This window comes from Rhinopithecus bieti, unplaced genomic scaffold, assembly GCF_001698545.2.
Source record: "Rhinopithecus bieti isolate Rb0 unplaced genomic scaffold, ASM169854v2 scaffold_3878, whole genome shotgun sequence".
NCBI classification, from domain to species: Eukaryota; Metazoa; Chordata; class Mammalia; order Primates; family Cercopithecidae; genus Rhinopithecus; species Rhinopithecus bieti.
Genome location: NW_016805059.1, coordinates 1,325,959 through 1,343,937, shown reverse-complemented (window position 1 = coordinate 1,343,937; position 17,979 = coordinate 1,325,959). Strand labels below are relative to the sequence as shown.

General features: G+C 34.0%; 1 protein-coding gene across 4 annotated transcripts in view; it reads right to left on the bottom strand.

The window, feature by feature from the left end:
• Positions 1–848: 848 nt before the first annotated feature.
• Positions 849–17,979, bottom strand: part of PDGFC (platelet derived growth factor C) — a 222,403-nt gene continuing 205,272 nt past the window's right edge. For 3 of the 4 annotated variants that reach the window (XM_017871046.1, XM_017871044.1, XM_017871047.1), the window contains 3 exons: positions 12,056–12,263; positions 7,137–7,354; positions 849–2,436 (listed from right to left, as the gene is read on the bottom strand). In XM_017871046.1, the coding sequence (XP_017726535.1) occupies positions 2,320–2,436; positions 7,137–7,354; positions 12,056–12,263 (543 nt within the window). In that variant the 3' untranslated portion in view covers positions 849–2,319. The remainder of the gene's footprint in view (positions 2,437–7,136; positions 7,355–12,055; positions 12,264–17,979) is intronic. The other variant, XM_017871045.1, reaches the window with a different exon arrangement.

The following is a 17,979-nucleotide window of genomic DNA, read 5'->3' as shown; positions in this document are numbered from 1 at the left end:
TTTTATAAGTAAACAAAAAAATAAATATTAAAAAAGGGAAAAATATATTTCGTTCAAAGATTGGAAACAATGGATTAAACACAGTTAAACAGGCCATTTACTAAGACTTAGTAGTCTTTACTAATGAAAGTTGTAAATTGCCAACTACTTTGCATATTCCACGGAGCTATATATCGAGTGTTCCTCTATATGGATAGGAAGAAACTAGGAAAAGGTAAGGAAGTAAGACAGAACACACAGGCTCATTTTGTTTCCTTGTTTTCCACATAGTTGCGGGCAGGGCAGAACTGCAGGTGTCAAAGCACAGGAAAAGGGTGCTTGCCTGAAGAGTAGTCTGAAGACAGAAGGCCCTGGGCACTAGACATCTCTGTCAAGTTGAAAGGCTGAGGAAAGGATGCTGAAGATACCAGCCCTGAATAGGAATCTATGTCTGGAATTGAGGAACCACATCTTGAAGTGTGCAATGTAAAATAATCCATACACCAAATCAATTTATGCTCACCCCATTTTGTAGTTGCCAATGACAATGAAGACATGATCGGAAACCTGCAAGTTTTTTTCCAGTTTCATACTACCATACAACCTATCACTAAGCATTTCTTAAACCATACAACCACTTTCCAGTCAGGTGAAACAAATTACCAGAAATCTGTGTTAAGACCAGTAAGAAAAAATAAAACCACTGCTCAAAGGCATTGGAAACAAGAGGCAGAGAAGGCTCACAGGGATCTTCCCTTTTTTGTCTTTTGAATTGACGTATACTTTTGCATAATGAAAATCATAACACAAAATTTTATGTTTCATTTTCTCAGAGTCCAAGAGATAGGTCTTGAGGACACACACACACATAATTTTCTCCCCAAAATAGCCACATTCTTTTATTTGATGATTCAATACATTTTTAATTCAAATAGTCACCACATAACCTAGGCACAATATTAAGCATTTTACAAGCAAAATATTTTACTGATTTTCTTTTCAATTGCCAGAGTACAATAAGTGAACTGGTTAAGGGATATACTTCTGTACATAAAAATATCCATGTATTTATACATGTGTATGGAACAGAGTTTAAGATAATAAAACCGTAACATCACAATAAATAGGATGTGTTCCTACTGCCCAGCACAGCACAGCATGCGTTGTCAGGAAGCTGCCAAGTCTTTTCAAGGTGCTTTATGTTTTCTGAGCTAGGCTCAGATTTCCCCAAAAAAGGAATCGATTAGTAATGGCTGGATGTGAACGTCTACTTTCACAAGTTGTTTTTTTATTTTCATCTCCAATAACAGGAATGGAAGATATGATAATTTAATTATTTCAAAAAGTCTTCGCAACTTACCAATTCTATTGATTTCCAATTCAGTTTTTTAAAATGCAGATTAATCTAACTCTAGCACCATACGAGAATGAAATACATGTATTTTTGTCAGAGCAACAATATTTTATATCATCTTTGTTCCTCTGGCTATAACAATTCTGTTTAGAAAATTTACCAAGCTAAAATAGTTGATCTAAGTTGTCATAAAAAAGAATATTAAATACCTTTGGTAAAATAGATATATTTAACAAGATTAGAAAAGCCAACAGTTATAATGTCAAAAGGAGAATATAAAAATGTACACAATGAAACAAATAAACTGACTTAAAGTGAAGATAAGGCCACTCTTCTTTTCAGGTTTGTCTCTTCCAAACCATGAATGTAGTTCTCTTCTTCTAAATGGCAGAAATTTTAATAAGAAGTATGAAAAATCCAGTCTGTCCTATCAGCGTGACACAAGTTTAATTCATAGCAACATAGTTCCTTTTTAAAAACCAGGTTTGTAGTACATAGAATGTTCTGGTTTACATATATGAATATGAGCAAAAAAAAAAATCCAGATTTTATATGATTCGAGGCCCAGGACATGGAGCTTTAGAGTTAAGCAAGGCAACAGAATCAGGTGTTCACTTGCACAGTTTTTTCCTGTATTGACATTACCCTAAGCCATATCAAAACAACTGAAATACAGAACCCAGCTAGTGGAATAGGTACATGGTAACTCTGCAACTAGCTGGTGATGTATTTAATACAGCATTTAATTTTCTTTCCACAATTGAAGACCTTTTCTCCTGTCCTTTGGGCCTCTTCCCAAAAGAGCTGTTGCACAACTCCTAATTCTGTTTGATGTCTCCTCTTTCAGAAGGCACTGTAAATCCTGAAGATGAAAGGTCCTTGAAGCAAACAACTGAGATTAAGGATGGAGATAACGCATAAGTTCTCTAACAGAATCAGCCACTGCACTGCACAGCTCTGGGCAAGAGCTGCTGCTGGTGATGCGGTTATCCTCCTGTGCTCCCTCTGCACACACAGTCACACTCCTCATGGTGCTCTAGGGCCACATCAGTGAGTGATTTATGCAATCCTCTGACACCAGTCTTTGGTCTCAACTGAAGGACCTGAAAGGGAACAATAGTAAGCCACCTTTAAAAATCAACAGATGTCTATGACTTGCTTTTATAAACAAGTAACGTTTTAGAAAAGAATCTTGGGGCCCAAGAAAGACACACATTTTAATTTTTCCTAGAGCAGGCATTATGAAAACACTCTCTCACCAAAAAAAAAAAAAAGAAAAAAAAATCATCATCGTTTCATGAAAGGGCAGACATTTTAATGCCAACAATTTGGAACCATTCTGTCTCCGAATAAGGAACTGTACTTAAATGGAAAGACTCACCACGCAATCGTTATTTTATTTATCTGACTATTTTAGAATTTCACCTTAAGTATTTTGGAACTACCAATACACAATTCGTTTTTCTGTTTGTTGCTTTCTTTCACTCATTCATTTATTCACACATTTAACAAATATTTATACTTGATGCAATACACTCAAGTGAAGAAATACTGTGGAAAGAAACATGATCACTCCACAGCTGAGTCTGCTCAATTATGCCACTCATTAATTTTCTTGGCTACACTTCAAGTCCTCTATAAACTTGATGAGATGGATTAGATGTACTTCATAGCCATCAGCCCCAGTCACAGCTAACTTCCTGCAGCTGGATCCTACTGTGCAGTGAGAAGAGGTTTGGCAATAATAACAATGATGCTTCTATTACATAAAGTTATTTGCAGTTTGGATTGTCAAGGTTTTAATAAAAATACAGCAAGATTGACACTTATACTACACGTATTTCCTCTTAATACTATAACAAGATATAGTTGTGTAATTCTATAAAATATTATTTAAAGTATTTGATGTTGCTACCTATTTAAGTGTATTACATTTTATTTCTTATGATAGAAACAATAAAGTTTAGGAAATTGTATCTTGTTTGGATTATGAACAAAGGCCAGAACACAAAATAATATGAAATTTTCTAGCATCTCTGCTTTTTGGATATGACATAGATAACCTCATAAAGCAACTTCTAAAAGCTACCATTCCTAAAAATGTTCATTAATCCAAAAGGCACAAGTCAAGTCTTATGACTGTTCTATTTAAAGACTTAAAAGAAAAACAGAGAATGCGTACCTCACTGGAGTATGTGGTAATATCAGAGGTTAATTAGCTAACATTTTTTGAATGCTTACTGGGTGCCAGGCACAATAATAATGTTTTTACATACTTTAACTCACAAGAATTCTATGAAGTAATTTATAATTATTGCCCCTATTTTACACATGAGTGAACAGAGGCTTAGATAGAATAAGTGACACAGCCTTTATTTGTACCCCTAGGCCAGAGATGAATTATTAAAGTTAGAGTGATAGATGATAATTTTATACACTCAGAATGTCACTGCTCATACATTCTATTTATTTAGTATCTTTCTTCCCGAAGAGAAAAACTTCAAAGTCTTGTAATAACTATTAGAAATTATAAACTTTTAAAGTAGTTTTCTCATCTATTTCGCAATTCTAGAATAAAAATTACTTAGACTTTATTTCTTTAATGTGAAATTTAACTCAATGGCTACTGAATATTATTTTATGTTAGTACTGATTTATTATTTTTGAACAATTTAGGGTGTCAGACTAACTACATTTCAGATATTGGCATTATTCCTTATCACACTCTTGCTACAAATTGTTCCTGGAATGAGGTAGGGTGGGGGGGTAAGGTAAATTGCAATATTGGCATAGCCAACGTCTTCAATTCCTATGTCCACGTGTATGCATTTTCCCATTCAGCAAGGACAAAAATTTACTATGTAAGGTAAAAGGTTAGAGAGGCCACCATACACGGTCCTAAGAGTCAGGCCAGGCTGCAATCCTTGCTTCCTCTAGCATGCATATGCCAAGATGCATTTGCTGAATCAAAGTCCCCTGTCTTTGTCTGCTGATGCTCATGGAGATTTACAAATAGCAGAAGAATCTCTTAATGTTCTAGAAGTGTAAGTCCTGTATAAGAAATTCTAATGGTGGAGGACACAATTAGTGTTCTTTTAAATTCGTTTTGAAAGTTTTGACTTTGGAAGAGAAAAGTAGACTTGGAAAATGGTCAGCAGGTCCCAGACAATATTAAAGAGGAAAAGGACATAGATTATGCCACCAGAAAAGAAAGAGGGCTAAAGTTCATCTCAGAAAATTTAGACAGAGAGGTTGAAATTAAAATGGTGAGTTCACGAAAAGGAATGTCCAGGAAGTAGCTGAGCCAGAGATTTTGGAAGATAGTAGATAAGACACAGAGAGAACCAGCAAGGAACAAATGCTCATGGACCACTGCTCAACACGTTCAAACAAAATGACCTTGAACTTTTGAGAACCATAGAGCACTGGGAACAGGGATTCAGTACTAGAATCAGGCAATTGAATGGTATACTTTTTTAGGTTCGTTTGTGCAAAACAAACAGACCTAATGTAAGAACATAAGACTATTATTTCCTAAAAAAATTATTAAATATGTAAAAATATAAACAAGATGAAAATTATTAAGCCAAGTAAGAACAGAGAAAAAGGAACAAATAGTTTACTATTGTCAGAGTATCCTGTAAATCTTTTGGCCAGAATACCTCTCCTGCTTCAGGACAAAATTCATTAAATCTTTATTGATCATTTACCATAACCAAAGAATAAGACTAGGCACGGTGAAAAAGCAGAGATGAGTGAGAGAGCAGCTAATATATATTAAGGGCATGACAATTGCCAGGCTTAATTCTAAGTGTTTTGTAAATATCAACTCACTAAATCCTCACAATAAAGTATGAGGGTTGGAGACTCACCTTACAGATGAGGAATTGAGGCACGAGGGCTAAGCAATTTGTTCAAAGTCACACAGCAAACAAATGTTAGGTTCAAAACTGGGATGTCTAGCTATGGAGTATGTGTTCTCAAGCATTACATTGTAATGTGACTTTTGATTTCCTCAGCTCTCAATTCAATAGAAACGAAGAAAAATAGACAATAATTTTGAAATAATAAAAGTTCTCTAATAGAGTATCTTTGAAGCCCTACAGATGCGCTGAGGATGAATTAGTCATGCTAGGACTGATAGGATACCAGCATTTCAAGGAAGATCTAAGTGTGTGTGTGTGTGTGTGTATATTATATATATACACTTTATATAATATATATCATACCATTTATATATATAAAATAAGTATAAGTATATATAAAAATATATATATAAGATACAGTCACCTATATAAATATATAAAGTCCATGACTTGGCTTTTCTGACAGATTTCTTACGTGGGATTAAGAAAAGAATCATAAAGAAAAGTAAATATTTATTTGGCAAAAATGTCCTCCCCCAAAGACGAATCCGGTGAGTGGTACAAAAACGGAATGAATCTTATTAACCCATAAACATGTTATCATGACTACCCGTATCATTTTAGTTGATTCCTTCAACTTATATATATCCCATCTCCTCCTCCAGCAGCATCAGGTACCATACATGTATCTGGAAACCATCCTTCTTGAAGAGTCAACTTTAAATTTTACAAAGCCCTTAAATTACACCAATAAAAATCTGCCCTTCTGGCTTTATTTAAAAATTACTTCATGACTTTTAATTTTTTCCACTAAATAAAATAACATGAAATAAATATATACTTTATAAATAAAATGATTTTTCATATGCATAAAGTCTTCAGTGAAACCCTCATCTGTTAGGTAACCTAAACATGCAAGGTTTCATAAACTACACTTCCTATGACATGATTTTCCTGCCCTTCACCAATATTGTGTTGGCATTTGATAAAGTGGAAAAAAAAGCACTGGATTCGTGAAGACAAGGGACCCTGTTTCCACTCTAGAGCTAGGATTTCACTGAAATCTTGATGTATATGAAAAATCATTTTATTTATTAGGTAGATATTTATTCTGTATTCTTATTTAATGGAAAAAATGAAAGGAAAGGTAGTCATACTGAAATGATGTCAGAAAGGCAGATTTTGACTTGGTCTAATGTAAATGTTTTATAGAAAATAAAGTTGACTCATCAGGAAGGATGGCTTGCTGATAGAATGATGCTATATGATGCTGGTGGGGGAAGTTTTGGGATATAACTGGGAGACTCCGTCACTAACAAAAACATTAAGAGTACAAGTTCTAAGGTTCCTAGGGTCCTAAAAAACAATAATTACTAACATGCCATATTATATTTTCTTTCATTCCAGAGAATAAAGAGATGAAAGGTTAAAAAATCCATACAAAGTTTAACATGTTATTTGAAGCAACATGAATAATACAAAGTTTACTATAATTATGAATATGTCATCTTAGGAGTCTCTGTTGCCCCAAGTAGAAAAATAAATATCAAAGCTCTCCTTTCTCCAAAGTAGACAATAATTTATCTCTGAGCTTGTCTTTGAAATATTTTCCTTCATATTTTGAAAAGTTTAAAAGTTGAAAACTTTACTCATTTTTTTTTTCCCTCAGAAAACACTTTTTTTGGTATGAGAGGCAACAACTTCACTGACCACCCATGTTATACTACCAGAGAAAAATCTTTCTAAATCCCTAATATCTGGAATTTTAATTAAAGGTGCTAATTTTAAAAAATAAAGGCATAAACTATTTGTAAACCTTGTTTTTTCCCCCATGGATACTACATCTTTTTTCCAAACATAAATGTATTTCAGATTCACTGTTTTGTTCAAAGACATAAAATATCCAAAGGAAATCAAAAAGAAAATTGTATACCTACCTCGTGGTATTTTTTAGTAACTTTGCTTGGGACACATTGACATTCATTGCAATTGTGGAGACAACAGGCACAGTTCCCACCACAGCGTTTAACCAGGAGACAACCTGGCCAGAAAATGGTATCGGTTCTCTTTAGTTCTTCCCTTATGGATACTGAGAAGTTACGAGGTGTGCAGCTGTATAATCTTACCTCCTCTGTTAGAAGGTTCAGATCCACCACTATATGGCATAAAAGAAAGCAAAGAAAAATAGATGCTGATGCTTTCAGCCTGAATGTATTTCATTAAGCTCTTTTCATAAAGAAATCTTACGTTATTTCATGAACAATATCCATAACAATATCGCCTCTTATTGTAAGTAGATTTCAGAGACATACAACTGCAAATTGGACTTTCTAGTTCATAGTAAACAAAGCTTCATTATGACTTAGCGACCAGTAAAGAGATGCCATTGTGTAATATTAAGAACAGAGCCAACAAAATAGTTGAAAGCTATAAATAGGAAACTTTATAGAGACAAAAAGGGCCACACGTTTTAACCTTAGTAAAAAAAAAAAAAAAAAAAAATTGACGTGGAGAACACTGGAGAGAAGAATAAAATGCAAAATGATGAATGTTTGATTAAAAAACAAATATAATTCTTAAAAGGACTTTAGGCTGATACAATTAGTGAAGAACAATTTATTGAAATGTGTCAACAGCACTTTCTATAATCTCTATGGCAATAAGAATCATAAAATATAAACAAACATGAAGAAAACGCACATTTGAAGACAGCTGTGTAGACCATGAGTGAATAAAAAGGACATACTTTATAAGAGCAGAAGTTGTAGGAAGGCAATGCTTCAAATGCATTGAATGATTTCCCATCTTGGAAATTTAGACTAAACTAAACTCCTTCAGACATCTATCCCTCCCCTGCTAATGTGTGGAAGAAATGTTTAATTTATCTAATTTATAATCCCTGCCTCTACTCCATTAGCAAGCTGGTTAACTATGCTGTTTGTGCTTTATTCTATGAAAGAATACCTATTTTGAGGACCAAGCAAAATATTCTTTCATGAGATTGTTGCAGTAAATCCTCAAAGAACCATCATTTTTAACTACAAAATGATTCTGCCTCAGGAAAATTATATCAAAATAACATGTCATGTTCAACGTGAATTTATACATATCACATGAATAGTAGGTAATTACTATTAGGATAAACACTTCTAATATAATTTATTTTCTGCTTTATATCTCTGCCTATTTTTTTCCCTAGAAATATTCAAATAAAGCAATTCAAATGGCATTGAATACTTTCAGATAACATATCTTCAGGTTTTTTTCCCTAAATTTTAAAAAATTTAGAAAACATTATCTAAAATATAATAAACCTACCCTTTCAACTACTATGGATAATAATACATGAATGAAAAAGAAGAAAACTATTTTTTGGTTAAAGATGGCTTCAAGTAGAAATAATCATGATGTAATCCCACTTTTTTAAATTAAAAGCTAATTTTATTATTTTTAAGTGCAAGATAATTAAGAATCCAAATGCCTTATTTTCATTGGATTTGTTATACATGTTGACAAGGTGTTTTTTGATACTTAAATTGTCTTAATTGTGTTTGATAATTTAAGTAGTTTAAGAAAAAAATGTATTTATAAACTTATGATAGGTAATTGTAAAATTATAAATGTATGTAAACTATATGAAATAGACCAAAACTGAGTCAAGTATAGGAAAGTAACCAAAGAATCCTAATTCAATGAGTTCATTCAACACCTTATTCAGTTTAAAAAAATTATTTTTCTAACTCAAGGGGAAAGTCATTGTTTATTTTGGCTACTGAAAGATTTCTTTTAATCTGAAAATGATCCTGTGAAAGCAAAACTTTTCAATATTTAAGAGCAAATCCTTCTTTCAAATGCCCTGAATAGGCCAGCTTATCCCTAATAAAAGTAATGAGCTCATTATGCTAAATTGTGTTAACATATTTTACCTGGTTTCATTTTGCTGCTCTAATAGTATATATATGTACACATTCCTCTTTTGTTGTTAAAACTATATATAGGCTTATTTGAATCTTTTCTCTAGTATTTAATGCCTGGGCAAGGAGGAAGAAGACTTAAAATATGCACAAACACAAAATCTGGTTGCCAAAGTTTTCAATGCTTATTTAAGAATTATACTTTAGAATGTGAGTGAAGAAGCTCTCAGTTCTCAAAGCATATTCATCTATGTCAAGCAGTTTTAAATATGTTATTTCATGACAACAGAAAATGAGATTGTATATGTTCCCTTTAAAATGTTTACTTAACCACAATAAAAGGTTAGACAGATTTCCCAAGTGAACTAAGTTGTGATACCTGCTACAATGTGAAAATTTAAACACACTTTTAACTTAGCTTCCACTCATTTATCATGTTTGACACAAAAGTCAAAAGCCCTTTTTAAGTACTAGTTAAGCTTGACTTAGAAAATACAGTATTTTTTTTGTAGCAGTAGCAAGGTATGAATGAAAACCCTGAACTAGTGGAAGAAAAAAAAAAAAAAGGAAAGCATTAATGCAGTCCACGGTTTTCTAAAAATATAATTAAGGATTTTAAATTTGGCATTTCATATTTGAAATTTATGCTGCCTATTGCTAAGCCTTCAAATGCATATATAAGCTTCGTTAAAATAAGTCATATGTCATATATTCCTGAAACATTGTATAGTACTTTTAGCTGGGAAAAGGCAAAGAAAATAAAGAGAAAAAGGAAAAGAAAAAAAGAAAGATAATATACCAAAGCATACTTTCTGAATAGCTTAACTATAATATTAAAGAAGTTTTCGTCTGCCAAATATTTGTAAAAGCTGGTCTTCAGACATTTTTCCTTTTATAATTATCTCCTAAGAAAACAAATATAGGTATTAATTAATTTTTCTAAAGAATGCAGATTTTGAGCACATCACCAACCAAAATCATTATTTTTAAATGCAAATGTCATTAATAAGTTTTGCTACAAAAACAGTCATATTTTTCTTTGTTAGTTGTTCATTCTTTTAAGATATTCAGTCCAAAGATAGTCTAGTACTATAAAGTAATCTGAGGGTGGTCTTTCTAAGATGAATGTGGTAACACTGTGATGTTTATTCTGTGGAAAATCTATTTCAATGTCTAATTAGAAGCTTTTAAAAGTTTTACTCCTTGTTCTTTTGTAGAGATACTCTCAGGAGGGGAGTTAGTTTTGTCTATATAGATGTTATCCCACACCTGTATTTTAGTTTATGTGAAGTTCCAAAAATATACACTGCTTTTCTCACACGTACTGCATGCTTAAAAAGTTAATAAATTTGGCAAACTGCAAAGGGCTTCAATTTTGAAAGTGTTAAATGAATAGCTGAAAGATCTGGTTCAGTTTCCGATGCTTTCGAATGCAAGCTAGCCTCCGGCCAAATCTTTGAGCACCAGGCGTATATTTTCAGGCATAAAGGCTTGGCTAGAAGGGAGGTTTTTAGGCTCAAATCCAGAAATCAGCTGTCAAAAAACTAGATCTCAGTTTAGAACCTGATTCACTGCCCCTGCTTCTCACAGATCAACAAGATAATCAACTTCAAATTTGCTAACAAGGGCTCTATTCATGGATGTTTCAGCTAGTCTTGCAGATCTTCATCTTCCTGTTCCTAAGTGGGAGGAAAGGGAAGTGTTGCTCGTAAGTTATTCATCAAGTTATTCATCAAGATCAAATCTTATAAATATGTAACAGCTTTCAGCATCTGGACAGGACTCGGCTGCCCATGCACTTGAACACTGATTTCAAATATTGCCAAAAGGAAACCACATCTGTTGGCATAGTGAAATACCAGGGCTGGGCAAGTCTGAACATGACCTGCTGAGATTAAAGCTCATGATCCAAAAAAGCTGCAACTCTTAAGAGCAGGAAAGGGCAGGAATTGGGTTTCCTTCTGACAAGTTTTAGAAGAGCATGTCTGGTGCAATCTGCCCTTGCGAATGGCTCAAATTAACTGAACGTTGTTCCTTACATATAAATTCTCTAGGCTGTCACTGCACTCTCCAAAGCTATAGATTTCAATATTTCTGACAGACTAAAACAGATATTTTGAGTGCACTGTAATTAAACAGTTATTTCTATACATTTTCATTTGTGTCTGATATGGATGCTTTCCAATTCCAATGTTACTAAAAAAAATTAGGTAATCTTACAGAAAACTCAGTTAAGATTATTTCCAATTTCTTGGCCATGTACAGTTAGGTTTAATTAACAGCACTTTCACTCTTAGAGAAAGATACACCTATATGGGCAAAAGTGATTGTTTCAACAGCAAATTTACATAGTTAAAAATTATTACGGTATGGGTTCTTTTAGGTTCTTGTTTTCTTGCTATAAACCCTGCCTTGAAAACTATGAATTCTATTTTATGTTGGGTCGTTGCCATTTCTCATAGTTTTTAGAAGTGTCTAGACTTAGAAAATGCAAAGTGATATAATACTGACCCATGGGAGACACTGCAGACAAACATTTTTGTAGAGCATCCCCTTTTTCCAGCCCTAACCTGGTTTTGCAGCTATGATAATTTCTCTTGAGTCCCGAAATCCACATGTTCCAAGTATTAGGTTTGAGTAAGCAATGATTTTTGTAAAATGCAATGAAGGCCTTCATCAAAATGATATTTTTGAAGATAATATATAACTGGAATTTTCAGAAGTATCTCTTTCAATTTTCCATACCTGTTGGGTTATAAATGAGTTCCTCCTTTTGTATACATTATTATTCAATATATAAATATGCTCAAATGATAAGAAAATGTATTGAATACATCACTGATGAATTTTAAACTCTACCCTTTAGAAGCTGTGGCAGAAGAATCTGAAACATTAGCTGCTAAGAAAATTAAACAAGGTTCTAATCTGAAGAGGGAGCTTACCTCTGGATTTTCTTCCAAAAACAAAAGCCTTGCCAAGAAGTTGCCAAGTTGGCCTATATAGATCTTCTAAGTCCAACTGCCATCTATCTGGTTCAAGATATCGAATAAGGTCTTCCAAGGTACTAAAGGCGGTTATAGCATTATTAAGCAGGTCCAGTGGCAAAGCTGAAGGGGGTAACACTGAAGGACTCACAGCTTCTGTGAATTGCTGAAAGTAAAATGAATCACGTGTTAACTGTTTTAAAAATGACAATGTATTCCTTCTGGACATATGCAAGAAGTTATAAAGACTAAGGCTGGAAATATGTGCGAAGGAAAACTGTATTCAATTCAACTTGAAATAACTACTCTGCAAAGACTTCACGAAGATGAACTCTGATAGATTTCCTGGAAAATCAATGAGAAAGGCATTAATTTTCATTACCACAAACCGTGATGGATGTGGGTATCTTTTGGTCATATAAAAAAATTAAAAATATCTTCATGGTTCAATTACAGACTTAGAATGAAAACTATAATACAGTTTATCAAATTTTCCTTTTCTTTTCCACTTTTCATTTTCCTTAATCTGAAAAATTACCTTGTTGTTATGCAAATTAGTGTCACATAAATTAAAAATTGAATAAGAAATAATTAACCCAGAGATCTAGAACAAAATACAGGTAGAAATCATTTGACATTAAATAACTTATTAATCAAGATAGAAAATGCCTAAATCATAAAAGATCAGCTTAATAAATTGTCTACAATATATTTTAATATAAAATGTCTAATAAACAAGATTAAGAGATCAGAGAGACGTTGGGAGAATACCCTGACAAACTATGTGACTATCACAAGATTAGTATCCAGAATATACAAAAATAAGGACAAATGCAATGGAAGAAAAATGGGCATATTCCAGACAAGAAGCTTGAATGGTCAATAAACATATGAAAATATGCTAAACTTCATTATCAGAGAAATCCAAAGAGAGATATTATTTCACATAGGAAAAAGGGATACTATTTTACACAGATGAGACTGGCAAGAATTTTAAAAAGGATTACTGAGGATGTGATTAAATTGGAATTCCTCTGCTCTGCCTGCAGAAGTTAGTGTACACAGGCACAACACTTTAGCTGATGTAACTGATAAGCACTGAATATTCTTTCACTTATGCACATGGAAATATGTTCAGTGATTAGAAAGACTGGAAGCAATCTAAATGTCCATGTATAGGCAAACACTAACACATCGGCTCTTCCTTTTCATTCTCATTACTTCCATCCTGGGCTAGATACTAAAAACATGTACTATAAATAGCAGCTTCTAACCTTATCTCCTTACCCTTAATCATTTCTCTCTCCTTTGTTCTATGCTGCATAATCCTGGGTTAATCTACTAAATAAGATATCACTGATCCTATGATGAATTTGGACAAATGCCTAGGTGATTTCTCATCTGGAGGATAAAATCCAAATTCCTTACACAGCATTCACAGTCCTCAACAACTGACCTCTGCTCACCTTCCCCTCTAATCCGCCACTCATCAGAGACATGCCCATTTTGTTCCAATCAATCTAGTCTCTTCGCTGACTACTGCACATATAATATCATCTCAGACTTTGTACCTTAACTTATGCTAAATCTGCCCCCATACCCCACATGCAAAAACTCTCCCCCCGTTGATCTACATCATAAATCTTTACCATTACAATGACCCTTTCAAAAATCCAATTCATCCATGAAACCTGGCACAACAGGGTCATCACTGTCCCATATTATCTCCACTGGGTCAACTGGAAAGAGACTCCTTCTGTGGGCTGCTCTGTGAGCGCTTGGCTTGAAGAGCAGAAGCTGCCCTGTAAACTAGGAAAAGGAGTACCTTTCTCCGGACAGGCACAACCCTCATGGGGCTCCTGGCTTTGTGGGTGCCCCGCTGCCCACAGGGGAACATTCTTACAGAGTACAGTCGGCAGAAATGAACGTGGCAGCTTTGGGCCAACAATGATTTCATCCTTTTTTTTTCTTTCTTTTTTTTTTTAACAAACATTTATTGAGTAACTACAGTGTTCCAGGGCCTTTGTGTGCATTGTGAGAAAGGCACAGTGGAATGACAACGTCTGGCCTCCTTCCTTGCCTGGATTACTCATGTGTACTTTCCAAGTCTCCATTCAGCTGTTACCCCTTTCATCTTTTTTTTTTTGTTAAATAAATTTTATTTTGTATATTTGAGGTTTATGACATGACGTTACAGGATACACAAAGATAAGCAAAGATACATGGAAATGTATAAGTACATACATACATATATATATATATATAGTACAATGGTTACTATTAAAGACAATTTCAATAATGTCAAGGATCTGGCTAAAATATTAGGACTAAGATATTTTCTAATTATTTTATGATGTTTTTGCGCTATCCATTAGACTGTTAAACTTTGAGAGTAGACACTAAATCTAGTATGTTTTTGTTACTCAGTGTTTTCTATAATTGCCAAAAGAACATAAAATTGCTTTGACAGAACTATGACTGAAAACTCTATTAGAGATATAGAGAACACTGATCTGAAAAAGGTTTTAATTTTAATTTAGCCAATTTAGTTACTATTGATTAAATTTATAGTGTAAAATTTAAAGCAAATTTTGCATATTTCAAAATATAAGCCTATATATGTATATAAATGTTTTATAAAGTAAAAGTTAAGGGGTCAGTAATAGTCAAAGAATAAGTATTATTACAAATGGAAAGTTTCAAAATCTCTACAGATAAAATAAGTGGCTGCTAGCAAGTTAATACAAAAAGTGTACATTATTAAATTGTCAGGGTGCAGATGTGTATTTTAAACATAAAATATAATTGTTATGTAGGCTAATTTCAATTAGACAGTAATCCAAGAATGATTTGGCTTATTTTGCTTCCAATTTGTTGGTGATTCTCTGAATAGAGCATTTCTTTTGAAGTAATACAAAGTTCTAACTGAAATTAATATTGCTGAGATGAAGTTCAAAATATTAATACAAAAGAAGGCAAAACAAGATAAGCTTGTAATACTGGGCAAACAAAAGATGCACACCTTGGGTCCAGTGAGTGTCTGCAATCTGCACACCCATCCCCTCAAATGTTAAAGGTTGGGAGAAAAGCATCTTCTGTTACTGTATGTATAGATCAGTTGGTGTTATAAATCGCTAAGCTTCTAAATATTTAAATTAAAATTTGATAAATTTAGAAAGACAACTGTTTCCCCACCACACCCCACACACAGTGGTCCCCACCCAAAAAACAGGAAAGAAGAATGAACATAAGTTCCTGGGATTCAAAGAATCGTCCCTGGACAGAACAGGGGAAGTGGTGCTTCTATTTAAGGGCCTTCTCATGACTGTCCCTCCACCCACTGGTTCAAGGAACAGCCGAGTTGTTCGGTTTCAAGGTTCCGCTTTTCTAAGTGGTTTAAAGGGACTCTCAGAGAGAAAGGGGGAGCAATGAAAAAAAGAAGTTACAAAAAAAAAAAGTCTTTGAATTTTAAGTTTTCCTTTTCTCTCTAACAAAGTACTACGGTTCATTACAGACTAATAGCATTTTCTCCCATAATTAGTATCCAGAAAATTCTAACAATACCTTTGATACTTAAAAACACTTATGATTGGGCTGATAAACTGGTTAGAATATGCAAAATATGCCTTGACTTGAATTGGATTTTCACATTCTCTGTTTCTTATGTCTTTTATTCTTTATAAAAATATGATGGTGTACTTTTAAGCTATAGATTGTGCTAAGACAATTTAGGGCATAGCAATGGATACAAACGAGAAGCAGAGTTTCTTGGTGTTCTGTAATGTAGACAACTAAACCACAACCCTTATTCAGCCAGAGAAAGGCTTCTGTGTTATCACCTGCAGGGCAGTAATGACAGCCTTGGTGATGGTGTGGCCCTAGCCTAGACCCTTTCAGGTCTATTACTTTGTAAGGACAGGTTGTCAGAGAGCAGAAAAGGCATCTAAAATCTATGTGACGAAGTGTCCTGCCAAACAGTACATTTCTAAAATGTCAGCTCTATGAGATAAGGATCTGTTACAAAATCGGGTCTTTAAAATTCTCTGATGAAAGTTACCCTGAATGACAACATGATAATGAGAGAACTATGATCAGGAGTCAAGGAACTGGACTCTAAATCCCAGAGAAACTCACATGTAGGGAAGAGGGTTTGAGTAAATTGCATAATCTATCTGTGCCTCAGTTTTCTCCACTACATAATATGGTAGCTAAAAGTCAATGACCTTCAAGTTTCTTGCCAGCTTTTATATTTACAAATTCTATTTACTTGTCAGATACAAGAGGGTCCAATACAGCTTCAGCAAAATTATTTAGAGAGCTTCAAAAATACAATAAACCACTTAGTAAGTCTATAATGGGACTGAACTCTATTTTTTTTTTTCTATGAACTCTCCCTGTTGTTTTAGCTTATCAGTTTTGGGAAACACTGCCCTGTGGTACAACTGTGGTATCATTCTACATTTATATAAATATATAAAATTTTGAGAGTACATGAAGTTTATCCTGCTCTTTAAGAAATCAAATATCCTAGAAAGGCATGTCTGGCTTATAAATAGAAGCAGTATGGTCCTAAAAATCTGAAGGAAACAGGTCCATGCTTAGAAAACTGATACCAAAATGTTTAAATGAATATAGATACATGTTGTGTTATGGGCTGAATTAGAGTTCACCCAAAATTTCTATTCTACTAAAGTCCTACTCACAGTATCTCCGAATGTCTGTATTTGGAGACAGGGTCTCTAAAGAGATCAGTAAAATAAGGTAATTAGGGTGGACCCTAATCTAATATGACTGGTGGTCTTATCGTAAGAGAAAATTTTAACACAGACATAGTAGAGAGGGAAGTCCATCTGAAGACACAGGAAGAAAATGAACATCTACAAGTCAAGGAGAGAGATGTCCGAAGAAACCAAATCTGCTGACACCTTGACCTCAATTTCTAGCAACCAAAATTTTGAGAAAACACGTTTCCATTGTTTAAGGCACCACTGTTTAAGTCTGTGGTATTTTGTTAAGGCAGCCCTTGAATGCTAATACATGCCATCAACTTCTCTATATCTATATAGGAGCAAACAAAGGATAATATTACATACACCATGTCCATTAAATCATTCAACAAGTATTTATTTAAAAACTTGTAAGGGTTCACACAGGTGCAGTGGCTCACACCTGTAGTCCCAGCACTTCCTGAAGCCAAGGCGGGTGGATCACTTGAGGTTCAGAAGTTCGAGACCAGCCTGGTCAACATAGTGAAACCCCATCTCTACTAAAAATACAAAAAATTAGCCAGGCATGTTGGCCACGCTTGTAATCCCAGCTACTTAGGAGGCTGAGGGACGAGAATCACTTGAACCCAGGAGGTGGAGGTTGCAGTGAGCCAAGATCGGGTCACTGCACTCCAGCCTGGGTGATAAAGTGAGACTCTGCCTCAAAAATAAATAAATAAATAAAATAAACAAATAAACAAATAAAAATAAAAATAAAACAAATGAACAAAAGGAAAAACCTGTGAGGTGAGCACTATAAACAAAACAAGAGAAAATTCTTGTCTTTGTGAAGCTTATTCTATGGAAGCCAAGTCTACTGCATCATAGAAGAGAGTTTTATCTTGCCAAAACAAAGCTAAAATGAGAATCTGCTATTGTGAATCACACAAGTAACCAAACAAGTATCACACAAATCCTGGTGAATGTGGACTTTTATATAAAAGAGTGAACTCAGTATGTAAGAATTACCGAAAAACAAATATATTTCTATTTTTATTAATGAAAATAACTGGCAGCCCATGAGTTCAGACAAAATAACAGCCATAGGAACAAGCTCAAGACAGCAAGTTTGCCCCGTCTCTACTAAAAATACAAAAAACTAGCCGGGCGAGGTGG